The sequence below is a fragment of the Canis lupus genome, chromosome 23, assembly GCF_011100685.1.
Source record: "Canis lupus familiaris isolate Mischka breed German Shepherd chromosome 23, alternate assembly UU_Cfam_GSD_1.0, whole genome shotgun sequence".
Classification (NCBI taxonomy): Eukaryota; Metazoa; Chordata; class Mammalia; order Carnivora; family Canidae; genus Canis; species Canis lupus.
Genome location: NC_049244.1, coordinates 28,029,507 through 28,054,588, shown reverse-complemented (window position 1 = coordinate 28,054,588; position 25,082 = coordinate 28,029,507). Strand labels below are relative to the sequence as shown.

General features: G+C 39.8%; 1 protein-coding gene and 1 long non-coding RNA gene across 2 annotated transcripts in view; both read right to left on the bottom strand.

Moving 5' to 3' along the window:
* Positions 1-10,291, bottom strand: part of LOC111091886 — a 43,771-nt gene extending 33,480 nt beyond the window's left edge. The window contains exons 1-2 of the long non-coding RNA XR_005376721.1: positions 10,060-10,291; positions 5,419-5,497 (exon numbers count right to left, since the gene is read on the bottom strand). This is a non-coding gene — a long non-coding RNA (uncharacterized LOC111091886). The remainder of the gene's footprint in view (positions 1-5,418; positions 5,498-10,059) is intronic.
* Positions 10,292-10,555: 264 nt separating this feature from the next.
* LOC610614 (collagen alpha-4(VI) chain-like) overlaps positions 10,556-25,082 on the bottom strand; it is a 108,336-nt gene continuing 93,809 nt past the window's right edge. Inside the window, exons 34-38 of the mRNA XM_038570811.1 lie at positions 23,935-24,025; positions 21,817-22,500; positions 20,670-20,766; positions 19,960-20,189; positions 10,556-11,237 (exon numbers count right to left, since the gene is read on the bottom strand). Of these exons, the coding sequence (XP_038426739.1) occupies positions 11,062-11,237; positions 19,960-20,189; positions 20,670-20,766; positions 21,817-22,500; positions 23,935-24,025 (1,278 nt within the window). The 3' untranslated portion in view covers positions 10,556-11,061. The remainder of the gene's footprint in view (positions 11,238-19,959; positions 20,190-20,669; positions 20,767-21,816; positions 22,501-23,934; positions 24,026-25,082) is intronic.

The following is a 25,082-nucleotide window of genomic DNA, read 5'->3' as shown; positions in this document are numbered from 1 at the left end:
ATCACTGAAGCCATCTGGCTCTGAGATGTAAATGCCTGACAATTAGCTTTTTTGATTGTAATATCAGTGCCTGAAATTAAGCTGCTAGTTGCCAAGGTATCCATTATAAAGACACCCATCTCAAATAAACATAATGCTACACACAAGACAAAGAGCCAGGCTGCCTTACCCATGCAAGTCTCTGGTGACCTACATAATTAACCATTTGAGTGTCTCTTTATTTCCCTTCTGGTAACTTGAGTCCTGCTCTTATGTTTTAAATTCACCAATAAAGAGTGAACCTATGAAACTCTAGGCACCCCTCCTGCAACCCTAATAAAATGCAAAACCCAGGTCCATATTCTCACCCTCTTTCTACCTACAACCTTGCTGTGTGGCTGCAGGGCATATTGCATGTCCTCCAAAACTTGTAATAAACCTTGCTTTTTTTCCAAAGCTCCCAGATAGTTGTTGCTGAGGTACATCTTACAATCATAATAAGAATCTCAAGGGTCAATGGAGCCATAAAAATAATTCTGGCAAAGGAAATGTCCAGCCCAGGTCAGTCCAGGCAAGTGCCCTGAGGTATTTCTAGTCCATAGCCTCACTATTGATAGGCTGAGACTAACACAAAACATGGGCATTTTTGTTGTTGTTGGGAGACTTTTGACTACCGATTCAATCTTCTTGCTTGTTATTGATCTGTTCAGATTTTCTATTCAACATTAAGTCTTCATAAGTTGTATGATTCTAGGAATTTATTCATTTCTTCTAGGTTATTCAATTTTTTGGCATATAACTTTATAGTAATCTCTTATGATCCATTATATTTCTGTGATATCAATTATAATATCTCTTCTTTCATTTCTGATGTTGAGTCTCCTCTCTTTTTTTCCTAGACTAGCTAAAGATTTGCCACTTTTTAAAATCTTTTTAGAAAACCAGTTCTTTTTTATGTTGATCTTTTCAATTGTCTTTCTAGTCTCTATTTCATTGATTTCTGCTTGAATCTTTGTTAGTTCCTTCCTTCTGTTAACTTTAAGCTTAGTTTGTTCTTTTATTTCCTTAAGGTGTAAATTAGGCTGTTTGAGATTGTTTTTTTTTCTTACTATCGACATTTATTACTATAAACTTTCCTCTTAGAACTGCTCTTACTATATCCCTTAAGTTTTGGTATGTTATAATTACATTTTCATTTGTCTCAATATTTTTTTTTATTTCTCTTGATTTTTTCTTTAACTTACTAATTTTTCATTAATAGGCTTTCTTTGATATCTGACAGTTTTCTTATAATGTATCTTAATGAAGTCCTCTTTGTGTCAAATCTGTGTGGGGACTTATAAGATTTATTTACCCACATGTTCATATCACTCTTTAGATTTAGGAGGTTGTCAGCCATTATTTCCATAACAATCTTTCTGCTCCTTTCTTTCTCTCCTCCTTCTGAAATTCTCATATGCAAATATTATTTTACTGGTCCCTACAATTCACATAAGCCTGCTTTCTTCTTTATCATTTTTTCTTTTTTCTCCTGTGATTGGATAATTGCAAATGACCTATCTTTAAGATCAGATTCTTACTTTCTCCTTTATCAAGTTTGCTGTTGGTGCTCTCTATTGCACTTTTAATTTCATTCATTAAGTTATTTAGCTCTATAATTTGTTTGTTCTTTTTAAATTAATTCTATCTCTCTGTTGAAGTTTTCATTTCATTCATATTGTTTTCCTGATTTTATTGAGTTGTCTGTGTTCTCTTGGAATTTGCTGAGCTTCCTTAAAATAGTTATTTTGAATTCTTCATCATACAACACATAGAACTCTTTGAGGGGGGTCAGTTACTGGTAAATTATGTTCCTTTGGCAGTATCATGTTTCTGTGATTTTTAATTTTTCTTGTAGCTTTGCTTGATGTCTGCATGTTTGTGCGAGCAACCACCTGGTTCAGACATAAATGGTTCACTTGCAGGTTGGTGCTAGGGTGGGGTGTGGTGGTTTCAGGTTTGGGGAAGGCCTAATAGTATACTCTCTGTGCAGCTCAGCTGTGGTTAGTGTTGGCAAAGGGGTCATTATTATTAGGGGTCCCCAATAGCGAAGGCTTCAACCAAGGTGTCTATCGCAGTAGGAGAGGCTGCTGGAGTTTTCAGTGGTGAAGGCCACTGGGGACCAATTGATCTCTTTTTCTCCTATAAAGGACATCATGGCCCAGAGGATTCATGATATGGTCCTCTGCTGTGAACTCTATGGGGAATCTGCAGCTGTTGCTGGGGCTGTGAGGTCCTTAGTGGCAAAGGCATAAGGGGCCTTTCATAGAGCAGGCCAATAGGGAGATGGTAGCAACTGGCACCTGCTACACAGCTGATCATGATAGCTTCCCCCTGCTTCTTTGTTCCTAGTCATCTCCAAATATGTCAACTAAGACAATCTCCTCTAAGATCTTTTCTCTGTTGTTACTCATTTTATGCTCCACTCTTTACAGTAAGTCCTGAATGGGGCTCTTGAGCTCTTCCAAGGTTAGTTTTGAATAACTGTCTAATCATTATTGTTGTGGGTATGAGGAGACAAAGGCCAATATCAGTTACTGCCATCCTGCTGATAAGCAATGATTTTTTTTTAATGTGATACCCAATGCTTAGGCAACAAAAACAAAAATAAACGAGTGGGAAAATTGCAACTAAAAAGCACAGCAAAGGAAACAATAAAATGAAAGGGAAACCTGTGTAATGAGAGAAAATATTTGCAAACTATATATCTAATAAGGGTTCGATATCCAAAATATATAAGGAACTCTACAACTCAACAGCCAGAAAGCAAGCAACCAGTTTGAAAAAATGAGCAAAGTACCTGAATAGGCATTTTTCCAAAGAAGATATACAGATGGCCATAGGTAGATGAAAAGGTACTAAATATCACTAATCATTAGGGAAATGCTAATCAAAACCACAATGAGATATCACCTCATACCTGTTAAGATGGCTAAAAAGGAATAATAGGGGTGCCTGGGTGGCACAGTCAGTTAAGCATCCAACTTTTCAGCTCAGGTCATCCTGGAATTGATCCCCTTATCAGACTCCATGCTCTGCAGGGAGTCTGCTTTTCCCTCTCCCTCTGCCCCTCCTCCCTTGCTCATGCTCACTCTCTCTCTCAAATAAATAAAATATTTTTTTAAAAAAAGAGATAACTAATGTTGGTGAGGATGCAGAGAAAAGGGATGGATCCCTTGTGCACTGCTAGTAGGAATGTAAATTGGCATAACCATTATGGAGAATAGTATGGAGGTTCCTCAAAAAATGAAGAATAGAACTGTCTTATGATCCAGTGAGGGGTATATATCCAAAGGAACTGAAATCAGTACCTTGGAGATATCCGTGTTCCCACCTTCATCTCAGCATTATTCACAATAGCCAAGATGTGAAAACAACCTAGATGTCCTTCGACAGATGAATAGATAAAGAAATTGTGGTATGTATATACAATGGAATATTACTCAGCCTTAAAAAAAAAGATAAGTATACTGACATTTGCAACAACATGGATGAACTTGGAAGACATTACACTAGTGAAATAATCCAGATACAGAAAGAAAAATACTATATGATCTCACTTATATGTGGAATCTAAAAAAGTCAAATACATGGACCCAGAGAGTACAACAGTGGTTGGTTACCAGGATCAGAGAGATGGGAGAAATGTGGCGACGTTGATTAAAGGGTACAAAGTTGCAATTATGAAGGCTGAATATTTAGAGATATAATGTACAACATGATAACTATAGTTAATAATTCTATATTGTACACTGGAAATTTGCTAAGAGGGTAGATTTCAGGTGCTCTCACCACATACCCTCCCCCCCCAAAAAAGCTAACTATGTGAGCAGCTAGGAGCAAGGATTTATTTCTTTATTCTTTACTTATATATTTTAAGCTATTAGAAATATTCTTAGTATATAGGAACTAAGGTAATTCAGTGCTCAGTAAATATTTTTTTAGATAAATGGACATTACTTCTTACATCTCTCCTTATAAATTTCTTTCTAAGCCCTGTCCAGTTCAAAATTAAGACGACCTATTAAATGGAAGAAGATATTTGCAAATGATATATCTGGTTAGGGGTCAGTATCCAAAATACATAAAGAACTTACACAGTTCAACAACAAAACACAAATAATCCAATTAAAAGTAGGGAGAAGACATAACAGATATTTTTCCAAAAAAGACATCTAGATGGCCAACAGACACGTGAGAAAATGCTCAACATCACTCATCATCAGGGAAATGCAAATCAAAACTACAACAAAATATCACCTCACACCTGTCAGAATGGCTAAAATCAAAAACACAAGAAACAAGTGTTGGCGAGAATGCAGAGAAAAAGGAATCTTCATGCACTTTGGTAGGAATACAAACTGGTGCAGCCACTGCAGAAACAGTATGGAGGTTCCTCAGAAAATTAAAATAGAATTACTATATGATCCAATAATTCCACTCCTGGCTATTCACCCAAGGAACACAAAAACTAACTTGAAAGGATAAATGCATGTATTTATTGAAGCATGATTTACAATATCCAAAATATGGAAGTAACTCAAATGTCCATTGATAGATGAGTGGATAAAGATGTGGTTATATATACAATGGAATATTACTCAGCCAGAAAAAAAGAATGAAGTCTTTCCATTTGAAACAACATGAATAGATCTAGAGGGTATAATAGTAAGTGAAATGAGTCAGTCAGAGAAAGACAAATACCATATGATTTCACTCATATGGAATTTAAGGAACAACAACAACAAAAAGACAAACAAAAAGTCAGACTCTTAGAAAACAAACTGATGGTTCCCAGAAGGGAGGCTGAGGAGGGGGGTAGATGGGTAAAATAGGTGAAGGCAATCAAGGGTACACTTATCTTGATGAGCACTGGGTAATGTATAGAACTGTTGAATCACTAGATTGTACACCTGAAACTAATATAACACTGTACATTAATTGTACTAGAATTTTTTAAAAACTAAGGTATTTCAAAGAACCTTGAGATTAAAATGAGTCTGAACATTCTGACATCCATCTTTAGTTTCCCCTGAGGAAAATGATTAGAAATCAAAATCCAGGCCCAGTCTGAGTATATCTTTTCCTAACAGAAGGAATTCTGATATAATGGTTGTCTTCTGATGAATAAAAAATCATGCTTTTAAAATGTGCTCACCCATAAAATGTGCTCAAGAGTTTACTGTTACTTACAGAGGACATTAATTCAGATCAATATAGAATATGTTCTTCTTTCCTGAATCAAAGATTATTTGAACATAACATTAGCTCACAGGTTTAGACTTTGTATTTCTAAGGAATTTTTGGATTACTATGATGCATAAAACATAAATGAAAAAGAAGTCCATTAATCAATGGCATAAAACATAAATGTACACTTTAATGAATGTATGTAAATACCTGTGAAAATACAGTTCTGGTGGAAGACTTGAACATTCCTGAGATCCAGGTTGTGCTTCCCAGCCCCAGGCACCTCCCTCTGCAAAAGGATGACAGGTTTAAGACCCTAAGAAGCAGTCTCTAAAACAGAGCTTGACATGCAAGATGTTCATAAGGGAGTGCTCTTGAGGCACCAGTGGAAAAGAAGGGAAGAAAATCAAATTAGGGAGAAAGAGTAATTGGGCGGCACTATAGTCTCATGGAAGTTCTCAGTCGACCCCACAGACAGCTTAGAGCTGGGACGGCCCTACAAGAGGTGTCCAAGAGGTGGGACCTTTATAATTCAATATTGATCAGTCATTGGATACATCTGCCTGCAGAAAGATGTGAATTTTTCAATTGAGGAAATTTCCAGTGCAGATCAACCTCTCAGGGTCACCATCCAGCAGCACTTTCAGCAGCTGGAGGGAGGAGTTCTCTGTTCCTAAAACGGGGGTGTAGGTCTCTCAACATAGTCTCCACCACATTGCCACTCTGACTTCAGTGGTAACTGCATCTTTGCACTGTTTTTCTAGTCTCATCACATAAGGGATAACTATATAACTTAATTTACGTGTTTCTGAAGCTTGGATAAATGAAATCCTATTGTGTGCATATTTCTGTCTTTCTCTCAGAAGTATCTCTTTTAAGATTCAGCCATGTTGCTGAATCTTAATTCAGTTTAGTCAGTTGGTTTCTATTGTTGTATACCCTGTTTTAATGTACCACAGCATATTCACACATCTCACTATTAATGGACATGCGTGTCGTTCATGACTTGGGGCTCTGAACTTGGTGCTGTGAACATTGCATGTGAATGTGTATGAATCCTGGTGATCATGTACATATGATATGTGTAAAAGTGAAATTGCTGGTTTGGGATTTTTTTTTTTTAATCTTAATAGAAAATGCCAGAATACTTTCTCATTTTCACTCCCTAGAGACATGTTTGAGAGTTCCCATTGCTCTCTGTCTGTATCACTGGGAATAGGCTTAGTAATGCAGCAGTAACATCTCCTAAATCTCAGTGGTTCACAACAACAAAGTTTCTTTCTCAGCCATATTTTGTGTCCATCGCAGTTGTTTCTGATCACTGTAGGATCCAGGCTGATGGAGCAGGCTCTATCTACAGTACTGCTGGTTTCTTAGAACTTTTTATTTTCCCAGAAACATACTCATGTCATTTACAAACAGAGATTATATTGCTTCTTCCTTTCCAACTCTTCTGCTTCTAAAGGCTTTCTCTACCTAACTGCATTGGTGTTTTATAGATTTTAAGGCTATATTATTAGATGCATACAAATACATAATTTTTTTATCATTAGGAAGTGACCCTAAGTCAGACAACTAAACAACAGACCGGTGGCTGGCTGTACACATGATCCAGCTCAGACACAACTTTCATCAAATTATAATCACCCCCAAAACTTAGTGTTCTGAAACAACAACCACTTTTTAGCTCATTATTCTATGGATCAGCAATTTGTATTGGACTCAACTAGATGGTTCTTTTGTTCTCAGCTAGGCTTGCATCTTTTAGATACCAAAGATAAAAGATGAGCTAAAGAAAAAACAGTTTAGTTTGCATGCAGAATTTAGAGGGAATTTAGGAGGCAAGAGATGTTTCCTCTCATTTCCAGTCTCCTCAGCCAGAAAAAAAAAACAAGGCCCAGAAAAATGGAGTGATTTGTACAAGTTCACCAGGAAGGTAACGGAGGGGATTAGGTGCTGAATTCAGGTGCCCCAGTCTTGGTATTTCCCATAACACCACAATCCTAACTGTGAATCCTCAGCTGCATTGAAAACATATCTCTGGGACTATTTAAAAACCAAAGGAATAATCCACTATAAAATCACAAGGTGACAAAAATGTAACAAAGGCGAAAGGCTGGGAAAGCACCTGGTCAGCATGAGCCCTACTCAGGAAAGCTCAGGAAAAATCCTTGGATTCATTTTAACATTTTAAGAGATGTCTGGGAACCAAGTTCTGAGCCTAGCAACCCTAGATGTTCCAATTCTCTGGAATCAATAAAATCTACTGTATATTTAAAAGTACAAAGCAATCAATTCATACAATGATTAAAACCTCTCCACTTTGCAGAGTGAACCAAACAGATGCCCAGTCAGTTTCAAACACATTTTAATTCTAATTTTAGGCTAACAACTGATTCATTGCATGAGATTCTATGTCACTTGACCTTTTTACATCTTAATTCCTTCATCAGAAAAACCAGAGTAAAGCATGATGGTGATGTGATGATAACAGATCCAGGGAAGAAATTAAAAACACATGAAATGCCGTAAATATGATGGAAAAAAAGAGAAATGTGTATAAAGTAGCCCGTAGGAGGCAATGACTAGTTCTTTCTCAAAAAGAATTACGCCTTCACAGAGGCAATGAGAGCTGAGTTGGTTTTTGATACAGATAATGAATGTGATAGATAGCAGATATCTATGAAATACTTTTCAGATAAATGAATTAAAAGGGCACTACCTGTGGAAGTATCACTACAGGCAACAGCATGGATGGGTAGGATGTGGAATTTCCAGGAAACAACATATGATTTATTTAGTATTGCTCAAGTGAAAACTTGGAGAGACAGAAAACTTACACCATGGGTGAGGCTAGAAATGTTGCAAAGACCTGACTTCTGAGGCCTTGGATGTTGTGCTAATACTTTTGAATGTGTTTTATTGGATTAGGGAAGCTTTGGAAATGTGTAAACAGAAGGCAAAGGACATTCCCCATAAGGCACTGTGATGGAGAACCCCCCTCAGCGGAGGGCTTATTGCCCCAGATGCTAGAAGTGTAGTCAGCAGACAGTCTTCAGCTGGGCCTCTTCAGAGCTGACTCACCATGAGCACACCGCTCCTGGGCAGCCCACTTCCAATAGCAAATGGAGGCACGGATACAGGATGAGCCAATTCTGCACACACTGGGGCAACTCTGGCAAACCCTTTAGCTCTAGAGCTCCCTATGGGGTTGGCTAAGGCTGTCATTAAGGTTCCCCACATCATAGTTCAACTTTTCTTTCAGCCATTCCTGCTGCTTCCTCTCCCAGATTTAGGCCAGTCCAGAACCCCCAGGGATTGGGTGGGGAGCATCTGAAGTAGCCAGCAAAGTCAGGATCCTTTATGTCAAGCAGGAAATTTCTCTCTTCTGACTCAGTCCATCCTCCTTCCTCTACCACCCCTAACCCCTGGAGCTCTGACCTTCAGAATTCTCTGGTGGCAGCCAATATTTTGGAATAATGGAGTAGAGCCTAAGGAGCACTATTCTTGGGATCAGAAGGAAATCAAGGTCAGTTTCTGTTAGGTGCCTGGTCAATACACTTCATTTTTCTGTGAATGTGAAGAACAGGAAAAATTAGAAAGAACAGTGCCAACATCTACAATTTAGTGGTGGGAGTAGGTAAATACAGAAATACATGAAATAATGTGGGAAAGTGCCTTATAAACTACACACAATCATAGTTTTCCATCTTTGGTCAGATTGTCTCTCCATCTCATGGCTTTTCAAGTAAACTTTTTGCTAGGATTAGAGGAACTCCATGGAAGGGATATGCCATCATCTTGTAAATGCAGGGAGAACTGCAGGTGGACCTTGTAAGTGTTTCAGGGATGAGAACAACCAACACCTGAATGTCTCCTCCCGACATTCCTCTTATATTGAATCTTTGCCTTTGGGTTCTCACCCTCTAGACACTGGAAGGAAAGGGTGGGAATAAGAGATGGAAATAGATCACAGCTCAACTCACATACCCTTCTTAGGATAGGTATGCTCAACCCCTACCTGCATATCCCAGCTGAGGGTATGCCTAAAAGAGAGAAATGCATATGCACACCTACATAATGAGCTTCTCTCTCAAGCAAGATGGAGCACGTGCCATTTCCTTCATGCTCTAGTGAAAAGCAGGTACAATGGAGTGTGTTAAGGAAGGGAAGAAAAAGTATTCCAAGCATTCCTGGATTGTATCAAAATGATTGCCTTTGGGAGAAAAGATTAGAAGTGATCTTTATTTCTTCCATGTGCATTTTTGTATCTCACAAATTTGCTACCAGGAAGACATAGTTACCCTTTTGTGGCCATATAAAAATAATTGCCATGAAAATAGAATAAAAATTTAATGTTTCTATAATTACTTTATGTAAAGCTGGTTCCCATCCCATAGCCTTTGTCACTGGACTGAGAGGAAGAACAAATAAGATTCTGGAAATGACAGCCTTTGTCATTGACCCAGGAACTTATCAGAGAGCAAATGCCACTCTGGATCCTTGGAGGGCAATCACCAGCTGCTTGTAATCTGTTATAGACTGAATGTTTTTGTCATCCCAAAATTCATATGCTGAAGCCCAAATCCCCAGTGTGACTACAGCCTTTAGGAGATAATTGAGGTTAGATGAGGTCATAAAGGTAGGGTCCTAATCCTATGGAATTAGTGTCTTTCTAATAATAGACACTAGAAAATCCTTCCTTCTCTTCCTCTCCTCTCTCTCTCTCCCTTCCTTCTTTCTTCCCTCCCTTTCTCCTTCTTATTCTCTCTCCAGAGAGGAAAGTCTGAGGGCAGAGTGAGAAGGCAGCTTTCTTCAACCCAGAAAGGAAGCTTTCCAAATTGGCCATACCTTGATCTTAGACTTCCAGAACTATTAGAAGTAGGTTTCTGGTGTGTAAGCCACTCAGTCTCTGGTATTTTGCTTTGGCAGCCCAAGCTGATTAATACATGATCTTCCTGAGACCCCATACCAGGAACACTCAAAATCCAACAGCTCTAGAAGTTCATGCAGGTACCATTTCTGCCCTGAAGCCAGGGCCTAAGTTAGAGGTCTGGGGAATAGAGCCATGAAGCCAGAGGAAGATCTCACAAAAATCACAATTTCCTCACTATCTATATGGAAAAGTTTGTCATCCAGGGTGAATGTAGACCTTTCATTTCATATTTGCATTGACAACATCAGCTTTAATTGTTGAGTCACCAAGTTTCAAAGGACGAGTCATTGTAATTGATGACAAAGGATTGGTCCCACAACAAACTCACTACTTTCTCTCCATCAACTGCTATGTCATAAAATATAACACAATATAACACAGTAAACACGTATTACACAGTTTCACATCAAGTGATTTAACCAAAATATCTTTATTTATACACTGAGTGGCAAGGATAAAATATCACATTAAAAATCTCCAGCCCCCTCGCCCCCAGACTAACACTTCCATGTTCTCTAGTGATAAACAAGAATTCAAGTTCCAACTCATTTCTGAATTAGGTTTAACTCATGGCTTACATTGAATTTTCTCTTGCTATAGAGCCGGAAAAAAAAAATTAAGTAATGTTCTAGGCCAAGTTTAAGTCTCTTTTTCATTCAGTCCTAAGTCCTTTAAAAACTTGCAGGAAAGTTTTAGTTCCTCTTTAAAGTACTGAAATGCAGTCCTTCTCAAGTCACAAAATCATTTGGCCCAAGTCCTCACTGGTAGGAAAAAATTCAAGGGGTTAGGAATCCAACTGCAATTATGAGATTGCAGAGTGAGCTACATAATTGATGAGCTGTATGGCACTGTCTCAGGAAAGGTAAAATCATTTTCATCAGCTATGAAAACAGAAGTGGCCATAATGAGGTTCTGCCCTATAGGGGTGTTGGGACACACCGCGCCTCACACTCTTCCTTGGTTTCAAACCGATTAGCGTTGCCCCCACAGCTTCCATACCAGAACTGTTCACAGACCTTCCTCTCCTTGTTGTAGTACCATTTCAGGATGTAATCCTGGCACTCACCCACCATTGGATCCATGGAACAAGGACCTGCAACAAAACAAAAGCAGGGAGAGCTGAATTTCCTGCATGAGCATGACAGCAAAGGAATGATGGTTTAGAGACATAGACTGGGAATGAATCCTAATCTCATCAACTGGCTGTGTGAGCCCAAGCTTATCCTGAACTTATCCTCTCTGAGGCTCAATTTATTCAATCATAAAAGCAATTAAAAAAAGAAAATTCACATCACAAGTTTGTCATAAGGTGGCACAGAACATACATGAAAAGTACAATACACTTACAGCTATTATTTTGCCCAGTACTCATCATATGAAAGGTATACTAGATAATGTGTAAATGAGTGAATGAATGCAGGAATGAAGTTTTCTGATATCAAGAACTCCTCACTTGCCTATTGTGCTCATTTCCTTCTTTTTTTTAAACCATATCAATCCCTTGCCTACTTCCATCCATCCAGCCTTTGGACAACCTAGCAAAAAACTCATTTTAATAGGTACTATATCCAGAAACTTGCCCCAGAAGTTAAGATTTATCTATTATAAGAAAACCATGATGTTCCTGAAAATTGAAAATTAGTATTTATAATTAACAAATTACAACAAAGCAAGAACTGAGATGCCCTGAATTTTAAATCAGATGTTAATTTCCCCATGTATGTAACTTCTGCCTTCCAAGGAGAACAGATTTCCTTGGGTACACTTGATGCTACAGAAAAATATTCTTGTCTCAAGTCAGTGGCCATGCAGCATAAAATAATGGTATCCTCCAAATAGTTTTCCCCTGGGCCTTCTAAGCACCACCAAATAAAGACGATACTGTTCTCAGAAACCAAGAGGCTAAAATTCATTGCCTGTTCCTTGGAAGACACTTCCCACTGGTATAATCAACACAGATCAGTTTTCTTGCAGAAGTGTCCAGATGTGCTGGACCCAAGAGAATCAGATACACTCTTAATGAGGTAAAGAGTTCATTATGGAAATTGCCTAGGAGAAGAAACTAGAGCAAATGCTTCTCCAAAACTTGTCCGAGTCAATAGGAAAATACTCCAAAGGTGAACTTTTGACTATTCTGTAGATTCAATAAATAGATTTGGGGCTCAGCAATCCTCTAGCACCCTCTGCCCTACAAAGTAATTTAAACTGACAACCAAAGACATGTTTAAACAGATCCTTCACAAAGTAAAATAACCAACTGGGTCTTCATCAAAATAAAAAGCTTCTGCCCAGTGAAGGAAGTATTCAAAAAAATTAAAAGGCAACCTATGGAATGGGAGAAGATATTTGCAAATGGCATATCCAAGAAAGGGTTAGTATCCAAAATATAAAAGAACTTAGCAAACTCAACACCCAAAAAATAAATAATACAGTTAAGAAATAGGCAGAAGGCATGAACAGATATTCCTCCAAAGAAGACATGCAGATGGCCAACTGACACATGAAAAGATGTTCAGTATCACTCATCATCACGGAAACGCAAATCAATACTACAATGAGATACTGCCTTACACCAGTCAGAATGGGTAAAATTAACAACCCATGAAACAGCAGATGTTGTGAGGATAGAGAGAAAGGGGGACCCTCTAATATTGTCGGTAGGAATGCAAACTTCTACAGCCACTCTGGAAAATAGTATGGAGGTTCCTCAGAAAGTTAAAAATAGAGCTACCATATGACCTAGCAATTGCACTATTAGGTATTTATCCAAAGGATACAAATATAGTGATTTGAAGAGGCACATGCACCTCAATGTTTATAGCAACAACGTCCACAATAGTCTTTCCAAACTATGGAAAGAGCCAAATGTCTATCAACAGATGAATAAGGAAGATGAGGAGTGTGTGTGTGTGTGTGTGTGTCTATATATATATATATATATATATACACACACATATATATATATAGTGTGTCATATATATAATATATAGTGTGTATATATAAACATGCATAATATACATATATATATGTACATACATGGACTGTTACTCAGCCATTAGAAAGAATAAAAAAAACCTTTCCATTCACAATGATGTGGATAGAAATTGAGGGTATTAAACTAAGCAAAATAAGTCAGTCAGAGAACCATATCATATGATTTTATCTCATATGTGCAATTTAAGAAACAAAACAGAGGATCACAGGGGATGGGAGGGGAAAATAAAAGACCAAATCAGAGAGGGAGGCATATCATGAGGCTCTTAATTATAGGAAACAAAATGAGGGTTGCTGGAGGGGAGAAGGGTGAGGGGATGGGGTAACTGGGTGATGGACATTAAGGAGGGCACTTGATGGAGTGAACACTGAGTGTTATATGCCACAAATGAATCACTAAATTCTACCTCTGAAGCTAATAATACACTATATGTTAATTAAATTGAATTTAATTTTTTAGCAGGATTCTACTAAAACTGTTCCAAAGGATAGAAAGGGATGGAATACTTCCAAACTCGTTTTATGAGACCAGCATCACCTTAATTCCAAAACCACCAAAGACACACCAAATTTGCAAAAATTTTCAACAAGATACTAGCCAATAGAATCCAACAGTACATTAAGATTATTCACCATGACCAAGTGGGATTTATCCCTGGGATGCAAGGTTTGTTCAACACTGATAAAACAATCAACGTGATAGACCACATCAACAAGAGAAAAAACAAGAACCATACGATCCTCTCAATAGATGCAGAGAAAGCATTTGACAAAATACAGCATCCGTTCCTGATCAAAACTTTTCAGAGTGTAGACAGAGGGAACATTCCTCAGCATCTTAAAAGCCATCTACAAAAAGCCCACAGCAAATATCATTCTCAATGGGGAAAAATTGAGAGCCTTTCCCCTAAGATTAGGAACACAACAGGGATGTCCACTCTCACCACTGCTATTCAACATAGTATTAGAAGTCCTAGCTTCAGCAATCAGACAACAAAAAGACATTAAAGGCATTCAAATTGGCAAAGAAGAAGTTAAACTCTCCCTCTTTGCAGATGACATGATACTATAGGTGGAAAACCCAAAACTCCACCCCAAGATTGCTAAAATTCATACAGTAATTCGGCAATGTGGCAAGATACAAAATCAATGCCCAGAAATCAGTGGCATTTCTATATACTAACATGAGACTGAAGAAAGAGAAATTAAGGAGTCAATCCCATTTACAATTGTACCTAAAAGTATAGGGTACCTAGGAATAAGCCTAACCAAAGAGGTAAATGATCTATACCCTAAAAACTACAGAACACTTTTGAAAGAAATTGGGGAAGACACAAAGAGATGGATCAATATTCCATGCTCATGGATTGGAAGAATTAATATTATGAAAATGTCTATGCTACCCAGGGCAATGTACACATTTAATGCAATCCCTATTAAAATACCATGGACTTTCTTCAGAGAGTTGGAACAAATAATCTCAAGATTTTTGTGGAATCAGAAAAGATCCCAAATAGCCAGGGGAATATTGAAAAAGTAAACCAGAGCCAGAGGCATCACAATGCCAGATTTCAGGTTGTACTACAAAGCTGTGATCATCAAGACAGTGTGGTACTGGCACAAAAACAGATACATAGATCAATGGAACAGAATAGAGAACCAGAAATGGGCCCTCAACTCTATGGTCAACTAATATTTGACAAAGCAGGAAAGACATTCCACTGGAAAAAGGACAGTCTCTTCAATAAATGGTGCTGGGAAAATTGGAGAGCCATGTGCAGAAGAATGAAACTAGACCATTCTCTTACACCATACACAAAGATAAACTCAAAATGGATTAAAGACCTATATGTGAAAAAAAAAAAAAAAAAACCTATATGTGAGACAAGAATCCATCAAAATCCTAGAGGAGAACACAGGCAACACCCTTTTTTAACTTGGCCACAGCAACTTCTTGCAAGATACATCTATGAAGGCAAGGGAAACAAAAGCAAAAATGAATTATTGGGACTTAATATAAAAAGCTTCTGCACAGCAGAAGAAACAGTCAACAAAACTCAAAGACAACCTACAGAATGGGAGAAGATATTTGCAAATGACCTATCAGATAAAAGGCTAGTATCCAAAATATGTAAAAAACTTATTAAACTCAACAGCAAAGAAACAAACAATCCAATCATGAAATGGGCAAGAGACATGAACAGAAATTTCACCAAGGAAGACATAGACATGGCCAACAAGCACATGAGAAAATGCTCTGCATCACTGGCCATCAGGGAAATACAAATCAAAACCACAATGAGATACCAGTGAGACCACACCAGTGAGAATGGTGAAAATTAACAAGAGAGGAAACAACAAATGTTGGAGACCTCTTGCACTGTTGTTGGGAATGTGAACTGGTACAGCCACTCTGGAAAACTGTGTGGAGGTTCCTCAAAGAGTTCAAAATAGAGCTACCTTATCACCCAGTAATTGCACTACTGGGGATTTACCCCAAAGATACAGATGCAGTGAAAAACCGAGACACCTGCCCCCCAATGTTTATAGCAGCGATGTCCACAATAGCCAAACTGTGGAAGGAGCCTCGGTGTCCATTGAAAGATGAATGGGTAAAGATATGGTCTATATATACAATGGAATATTACTCAGCCACCAGAAACCACAAATACCCACTATTTCCTTTGATGTGGATGGAACTGTGATGTGAAGTAGGTCAATCAGAGAGGGACAAACATTATATGGTTTCATTCATACGGGGAATATAAAAAATAGTGAAAGGGATTATAGAGGAAAGGAGAGAAAATGAGTGGGAAAAATTAGAGAGGGTGACAAACCATCAGAGACTCCTAACTCTGGGAAACAAACAAGGGGTAGTAAAAGGGGAGGTGGGTGGGGGGATGGGGTGACTGAGTGACAGACACTGAGGAGGGCACTTGATGGGATGAGCACTGGGTGTTATACTATATGTTGGCAAATCCAACTCCAATAATACCTGAGAGAGGAGAGGAGAGGAGAGGAGAGAAAAGGAAAAGGAAAAGGAAAAGGAAAAGGAAAAGGAAAAGGAAAAGGAAAGGAAGAGAGAGAGAGAGAGAAAGAAAGAAAGAGAAAAAGAAAGAAGAAAGAAAGAAAGAAAGAAAGAAAGAAAGAGAAAGAAAGAAAGAAAGAAAGAAAGAAAGAAAGAAAGAAAGAAAGAAAGAAAGAAAGAGTGGGAGGGAGGGAGGGAGGGAGGAAGGAGCCAGAAAAAAAAATTTTTTTAAGTCTTTAAAAAAAAAAAATGCCCAGTGTCTACTGATCATTTGAAATGTGGCTATTGGAACTAAGGAACTGATTTTTTTGTTTGTTTTACTTAATTTCAAATTTAAATTTAAATAGCCAATGCGGCTAGTAGGTGGTCAGTGCAGCTATAGGTGAGTAAATCCCAATGCTTTATCTCTGAAGTATTCTCTGTAACCTAACTTTCAGGGAGACTCTGAGTCTTCAGTTTTATTTTATCAGTAGGACATAGCTTTGGGGGGCAATAATTGCCAAGTAATTACTGCTAGCTCCCAGTTTTACATCTGCATTATTTTTACCATGAGTATTAACTTTTACCTTCTTAGAAAGATCCTACATCAGTATTACTCAAACAAGTCCATGAAATCCAGGAATGAAGGAAGAAAAGGAGGAAAGAAAGAGGAGTGTTGGATAGGAATGGATTCATTTCCTGGTATGTATGTATAGTCTAGCCCTACCTAGAGGAGAAAACAAAAACAAAAAATAAAACCAAAAAAAGATCTATGTCCTTTGGAGAGAACACTGAAATTGAAAATATCCCAAGATCAGCCTGATTCTCTGAAAAGAAAGGATACTCACTTAATTCTTCACAAGTAGGTGAAAATTGAAGTAGGTACAATTGAAGGTCGCCAGTGTTACAGGAGAATTTGGCTGAAGATACAGGGGCACAAGGGAGGCCATGAAAATTTAACCTTCCCTGGGGTCAGAACAGACTCTAACAAGAGGTGAAACTTGAGTAGTGAAAGGTGAGTAGTGAACAGTGAGTAGAGGTAGTCAGGTGGACACCATGGAGAGGATGCAGATGGGCAGGTGAGGGTGAGCACCTCCATGGCAATTTGGAACGAATAACAGGGCACAAGACGCAAATAGTACAAAAGCATCTGCAGGGGAGTGGCAGCCAGTGAGGCCCCAGAGGACCACAGCATGGACCTGATTGCAGAGGCCTGTGTGCCTTACGTAGGCATGGGGACGCTGTCTTCTAAACGATGGGGAACTAGAGAAGAAGATAAATGACATGGCCATATGTGCAGGCAAACTAGAAAAACTACTTTGGTGCTCAGACTGGAACTGGAAACAGGACAAACTGTAAGGAATGAGACCAGACAGAGAGCTCTGCAGTTACCTTTGAAGTCAAAGTTTTGGGAAAATGTGGAAAGGGGCATGGACCTGAGAGATGCTGAGGAGGAAGTCACGCTAACATCTGGTCACCAGCTGGAGGTGGGAGGCAAGGAGAGGAGAAAGACCAGCGTGATGTTTGGGTTTTGACTTTCCATTCCTGGATCGATAGTGGTGCATTCCAGTAAAGGAACAGAAGAGGAAAAGGTTTGAATGGTGAAGATGAGTGGAGCTCATTTAACTGAGTTCATTTGAGAACTGAGTCCCCATTTGAGAGGACTGAGGGCATGAGCCACGGCACAGTCTGGAGGGTAGGTGACTATATCGGTCTGCAGCTCAAGAGGGTGAAGGGAGAAGAACCGGAGTCATCAGTACAGAGGGGAGAGCCAAAGTCCTGGCAGGAAAGCTCACCCCAGTGTGTGTGTACAGAGTCCTCAGAGGGCTGACCCTCCCGCCCTGGGGGAAAGAATTGCGGTCACCATGAAATTACAGAAGCCGAAACTTCTGGGCTCCTCACTTGCATAAGCCTGTTCTAAAGAAATATTTACTTTGTCCTTAATTATAATAATTTTGTTTTCTCTTTCTTAAATAGAGGCTTAGAGATAGGCATTGTATCAACAATAAATTCCATAAAACCTGGATTCTCCTGTGAGGATGGGCCTGGAAAGAGGAGCCCACAAGAAGAGACAGGTCTGAAGTAGAAGAACTAAGTAAGAATGCTATTTCTAAGGCCAAGAAAGGAGGGAGTTTGAAAAGGAAAGTAGTGGTTAACAGTCCCAAGGAGCTCCAGACAGATCTGAAAGAGCCCTTTGGTCTTTCTTGATGGTTCTCAACACACGTGAAGACAAGGGCTTGTTCTTTTCTCTGAGTGAAGTGCTGGAGGAGACGGTGTACAGCCCACCATATAGGAAGTCACAGGAGGTTACAGCTGGCCATCTTATTTCTTTTGAAAGCAAAAAACAAAACAAAACAAAACAAAAAAATAAAGGCATCTGTTAGAGACAGAGATCTGGGGAAAGGAGCTTGAGGAGGTGGTAAAGGTTTAGAACAGGAAGGCAACAGGAGGGGAATTGGCCAAAACCAAGTTACAGAGTATGGGGAATTGAGGGTAATTTCCAGCCTCAGTGTTTGGCTATGAATAGGACAGGATTAGATGACCAGTAAGCTCTCCTCCATTTTTTTCACCTTGAATTTGTGGGAAAGGGTGCCTTAGAGCAGTAGTTCTCACACTTGGTTGCTCAGTGGACTCACTGGGTAAATTCCACATGCAGAGATTCTGATTGAATTGGGGTGAGGTCTAAGCATTGAGAGTTTTTAGAATCACAGGCGAATGATTCTAATCTAAAGCCAAGACCATGGGACACCTGGGTGACTCAGTGGCTGAGCATCTGCCTTTGGCTCAGGGCGTGATCCTGGAGTCCCGGGATCAAGTCCCACATCAGGATCCTTGTATGGAGCCTGCTTCTCCCTCTGCCTCTCTCTCTCACTCTCTCTCTCTCTCATGAATAAATAAATAAAATCTTTTAAAAAAAAAAAAGCCAAGACCAAAAATCACTGCCTTAGTAATATTATCTGAGGATATTATACACTGGAAATATGAGAACTAACAAGATAAGTTTATGTTTAGCTGTCTGCGCCACGAGTGCCAATTCCTGTGTCTGTTTGCTTTTGTTATTTCCCTTTGGACATGTGTTTGCTTTGGAATCTGAGGGATAGGACACATCGCTGGTGTCTTAACAGCTAACTTGCATCCTTCTGTGTGGCAAACACACAAATTATCAAGTTTTATTCTTAAAAGAATCCTATGAGGTAGGTTTTCACATAATCCCCACTTCACAGATCAGAAAACTAAGCCACAGTGGGATTAAATAACTTTCACCTCGCTAGCAGCCCCAGCTGGAGAACCGTCTAGGCACATTCAAAACTTCTGGACAATTATCTCTCATTTAATCTAAGCAGGACTGACCTCCAACTCACTAGAAACCTCTTTCAGCTGTTTGCATCAATACCTGCAGTAATCAAAATCAATGCTACAGTTATTTTAGATGGATCCACGGTGTTCCTTAAACTTGGTCAGTTTATATGTAGCCACTCATACAGAGATGAAGGAACCTTCTATTTTCCTTCAAGGTCAGGAGTATGTTCACCATTTCTGCAATACGTCATTGCTTCTGGGTAACGAAGTAAACACTTCACAGGGTTTGTCTCCATAATACTCCCTGAAATAACTGCTGATCAGCTCCAGATTTACAGTCAGAGGAAAGTTAGCCTTTGTTCTTAAATTAATGTCTTTAGTTGCGTACATGAATTGGTGCGTTTGAAAGGAAAGTGCCTAAGAAGCCAAAATTTGCATGCTAACACAGTACATAGGAGTTTTTTTTTTTTAAATGAAGACAACTGAAGGAGCAAGAAATAGTTTGTTTTTTTACCATAGGCAGTGCCTGAATTTCTTTCTTTTCCGGTTTGTTTCTGTCTTGTAGGCCTTTCTTGTCGGTTTCTCTCAGCACCATATCCATTCTTTTCATAATTTTCAAGTGCTTCTTGCTGAGTTACAGATTTCATTGTGGCTTTTCTATTCTCCTCTACCAAAACATCCGCTGCTTCAAGTACTTCCAGATCATCAGCAAAGCCAGATAGGCCAAACTGGCGCTTAGGCAACCTGCGTAGAAACAATCCATCTCACACTGCAAAACTGAACCATAAGAACTGGGAGGTTCAGTCCCCAGCTGATCCTGGTGGGCTCCAGAAACATCAGGTTTGAGCACTTCCTCATGACTTGGTGTCAAATTAGCTAGTTTCTTAGGTTTGCCTAGGTGTTTGCACAGACATCAAAATAATATGGCTAGCATTATTAGTTTTGCCTCTGGGACATGGTATTAAAGGCTGGGAGGATATAGTAGAAGAGAAAATTGTTATTTCCTTGCTTTTCTTGTGCTCTTTAGATTTGTTATATTGGCCCTATATTACTCTTAACATTAGAAAATAAGAAAAACCAAGATATATCAGTTGTAAAACACAGGAGCATCCCAGTGGTTCAAGTCAGGTAAAGGACTGGCATTGCCTGTGACCTTTCTTTAGGGGGAGATTTTCCTACAGGGGACAGAGCTATGGGACAACCTCAGCTCTACCTTCAGCCTACCTCCTGATAGGCCTAAAAGGTTGTAGCAGAGTGTCCCCTCGGTTTGGGCCCCCACATTTTCCAATGAGTTCAGGGGATGGGTACTGGTTTATTCCACCTAAAAATAAAATAAAAAATCGAGTCAAGTCAAATCAAGCATAAAATAAAACTTAAAAATAAAATAAACATACAGTGAAATAAAGCATAAAAACAAAATGTTACCCATTAAGACATAAAATTTAAAAGAAAAAAATCAAAGCATAAGATAAAATCAAATATACAATAAAACAAAATAAAACTAAAATCAAACAAAACATAACGACCAAAAAAATACACTGACATAAACTGAAAAAAATATAAATTCAAGTAAGGCAATAAAATAGACACCAAAAAAAGGCAAATAAAATAAAAACCAAACAAAATAAAGCCAGAAAATTCATCCTATCATATAAATTATATAAAATAAAATCAGAACACTAAAGAATATACCAAAACATACACTTAAAGCTAACATAATAAAATATAAAAAATAAAGTAAAATGAAATTGAAATGGACTAGAAAAATAATTCCCCCAGGCTGCTTCACCCTCAGAGCCACTAAGCTACCAGCCATCTATTACAACTCTCTCCTTCACCTCCTACAAAGGACAGGGATCAGAATCCACATTTTAACAAGATCCCTGGAAGATATGTGCACACATTAAAATTTGAGACACACTGTTATATGCCACTGGATTCTGTAATCCATATACCTGGATATAGGAATAACAATAACTCTTCCTAAAAAATTTTAAAAAAATAAAAAAAACAATAACTCTTCCTTATATATGTACAACACTGGTGCTTTCAAAGTCCATCCACACATGTATTTGAATGTAGGCTTCACACATAAGGAAGAGACTGTAATTCTCATTTTGGTAAATGAGAAAAGCCAAGAGGTTAAGTGGAAAACCGAGGCCTCTTAGTCACCAAAGGAGAAGTTCCAGATAAGAAAACAGCACTGGGCTTGGCACAGCATCAGGGCAATGACAGCTCAGGGTTTTCAGGAAATGCGGTGAGGGTGCCCTCTAGAGACTTTCCAGAGGACAGACTCAGTAAGGGTAAAGGTGCACACTAGGCTCTAGTAAGTTCCTCTCCCCACCTCACTCAGGGCATCCCCAGTGCTTACTTTTTAGAAGGTTCAGGAAGGCTTGTGTGAATCCCTGGGCATAGGCTACTTCTGGGCCTGAGATTCCCTCCAGGTGCAACAGGTGCTGCTCAGAGGGAAGGCTGGCCACACCCTCTAGCTCGGCCAGCTCGTGGGTACCCACGCCCTGGCCCAAGGCCAGCACAAATAGAGTGATGCCCTTGCACTTGGCCTCCAGGGACAGAGTCCGTAGCTTCTCCTGGTCCCAGCTGCTGGTCTCACTGGCCACGATGGCAAAGAGGACCTGCACCCGCCTGGGCAGAGGGGCTGCCAGGAGCACCTTCTCCAGAGTCCACTCCAGGGCATGTCCCAGGGCGGGAGCTCCCTGCAGAGGGTGACCCAAAGCCTCGCGAAGGTACCTCCGCATCTGTGTCTTTTGGCCATAGGATGTCAGGTGGAAGCCCTCCAGTACAGGGGGGAGCCCTGCACCCGGCCAGAAGTCTGGAGTTGTGTGCATCACCAGGGCAGCACGTGACCCATGGGGGGACACGCCAGGCTGTGCAGCCACCTCTAGGTCCTCGAGCACGGCATCCACTAGACTCAGGGCCGTGCGGTACACGTCAGCCGGAATGCCATAGGAGCTGTCCACCACGAACGCAATGTCAATGTCCCCTGCCAGGGGTCCTGGCATGCTCTGTACACACTCTGGGGATGGTCTGCACTTGTCTGAGGAGGAAGCACCAGGAGAGGCTGGGGTTACCACACTTCCCTTCCCCCTTCCCTTCCCCCTTCCCTTCCCCCTTCCCTTCCCCCTTCCCTTCCCCCTTCCCTTCCCCCTTCCCTTCCCCTTCCCTTCCCCTTCCCTTCCCTTCCCTTCCCTTCCCTTCCCTTCCCTTCCTTCCCTTCCCTTCCCAGCAAATACATTTCCAGACTCTCGGTAAGAATGGATGCTGCTGAGTGCTACCTGCATTGTGTTGACATAGTGAGCTCGTGGGCAATGTAAGCAATCATGCCCATTTTTCAGGAGAATGAATTTAGACAATCTAATGCTACATTTAATGTTTTTAAACACTAGGCTGTGGCATTCTAATCCCTAGGTTCACAGACACCTGCCTGGTTCAGTCCTGGTTCTCTTACTGGATGTGTGGCCTTGGGCAAATTATTCAGCCTTCCCCATGCCTGTTTCTTCATCTGTCAGATGGAGATAGTAATGATAATAATAATAGTATGTACCTTATGAAGTTGTTTGTGAGGTTAAATAAAAAATGAGTCAAGTACTCAGAACAATGCCTGGTGTGTAGTAAGAGCTCAAGCTCAATGAATACCAGCTAGGTTTATGCTTCTACAGGAGAAGGAACTGCAACCCAGACCATGTGTCAAATCATTTGATGGCTGTGAAAGCAGTTCATCAACTGTAACATACTCTACAAACAGCAGTCACGGTATGCGACTCAACTGAAGTTTCTCAGGGCTAAATCTCTCATAGCAGTGTTAGGTCTAAGTATGGATAGAGTAGAGGGAACAATTCAATTCCCTTTTTTTCAATTTCACCTATAGGACTCATTCTGGCCCCAGTTGCCATGGGTGCGGATGAGAGCTCTCTACACCTGGGCATGCATGGACTTTAGCACAAAGTTCTCTCTGGCACAGATTAATATGGAGTGCAGGTATAGTGATGGAAGCTAGAGACATTGAAAGACTTGCCAATATCCCACTAGTGCTCAATGGCAGTTCCAGGCTTAGAACCCAGGATTCTTGACTCTTAGTTCAGAGGTCTGCTTGCACACTAAGTAAGGAACATAAGCTAAGTCATCTACAGGAGCCCGGTAGGACAGGTAAAATAAGCAGAGCAGACCAGGGATAAGACAATAGGGATGGAAGGGACTGTGGGACACTCACAGACACTTGCCCCCATCAAAAGAGGTCAGCCAAAACTCAGTTCGGGCTGATTGTGGCTACGAAGGAATGCAGTATCTGTGATTTTTAAGACAATTCCTAAGAAAAACTGGAAATCCAGACTTCACAGGAATTCTCAGATTCTAAGACTCTGCACATATTCAAGTAAATACACATCTGCAGGGAAGATCTGGCCAGTGGCCACCAATGAATTCATCCTGTTCTAAAGACATCAATCTGATCATAAATGCTGTCCAGGCTTACCATAGCAGAGGGTACAATAGGCCATGTGCTCCAGGTCCTGCTGAATCTCAGTCTCCCAGACAAACAGATGAAATCTGTTGGTTCCATCCGCCTAATCCAAACACATATACAAGTTTATCAGTAGCTAAATTAAATTTCAAGTCATGTTTTTCATGCTTTTTTTCTAATTGAGATGAGAAAGACATTCATATATTTTTAGAGATTTTATGTAATTATATACAGATAAATAATTTAGTATTACCTATTACAGTTATTATTGTCATTTAGTTCTCTAGTTCTAACCTAGACGTTAGACTATCATCGCTGTGGGGACATGCGGGTCTTCAGCCTCAAATGTGTGCAAAATTCAGCCAGTGTTATGTTGTGTTGGAATGAAGTTCAGGGAGTTGAAGATTCAATCATTTATAAATTCCATAAATGTTTAATGATTGTCTGCAGTATGAAAAATGCAGTGTGGTGGGAATTATTAACACAAACAGGCAGACCCTCCAAGGAGATGGCCATATAGGTCAAACACCATTAAAATGAAAAGAGATAGATAGGAAGGGAGGCCTCTCTCACATAGTCTAGGTGTTCAGGGCTGGTACACACCAAAGCCAGAAGACAAAAGTGAGGAAGACTCGGGGAAGGGAAGACTTTGGAGGGATGGCAAATCTATTTATGTCCTTCCTTCAGCCTTTCCAATTATGATTAATGTAATAATTGATATCAAAGCTTAAAAGCAAACTATTAATAACAATAATAAATCCAGTAAGTTCATGTGACAACTAGTTAATCAACAATCAACTAGTTAATCAACAAACCTACTCCCTCTTCTTCCTAAGGCCTTCTTCCTAAGGTCTTCCTAAGGTAGACTGTCCCTTGTAATTAATTGGGACCACAAGTAGGGGCTAGCCAATGCCATGTAGGTAGATAGATACCATTTCCAGTGCATGCATGATACTCTGTGTGTGCACATCTGCCAGCCAAAGGTAGAGGATTCATAAAAAGGTTTTGAGGCCCTTCTGTGTGATGGGTCCATTGATAGGAGCCCAGGTCTTGAAATGGCTACACAGAGCAAAAACACTACTCCCCTCCACACCCACATCAAAGGACCCATGTTCACTTGTGAATGATGGCAGAAATAATACTTTATTATGTTAAGCCAC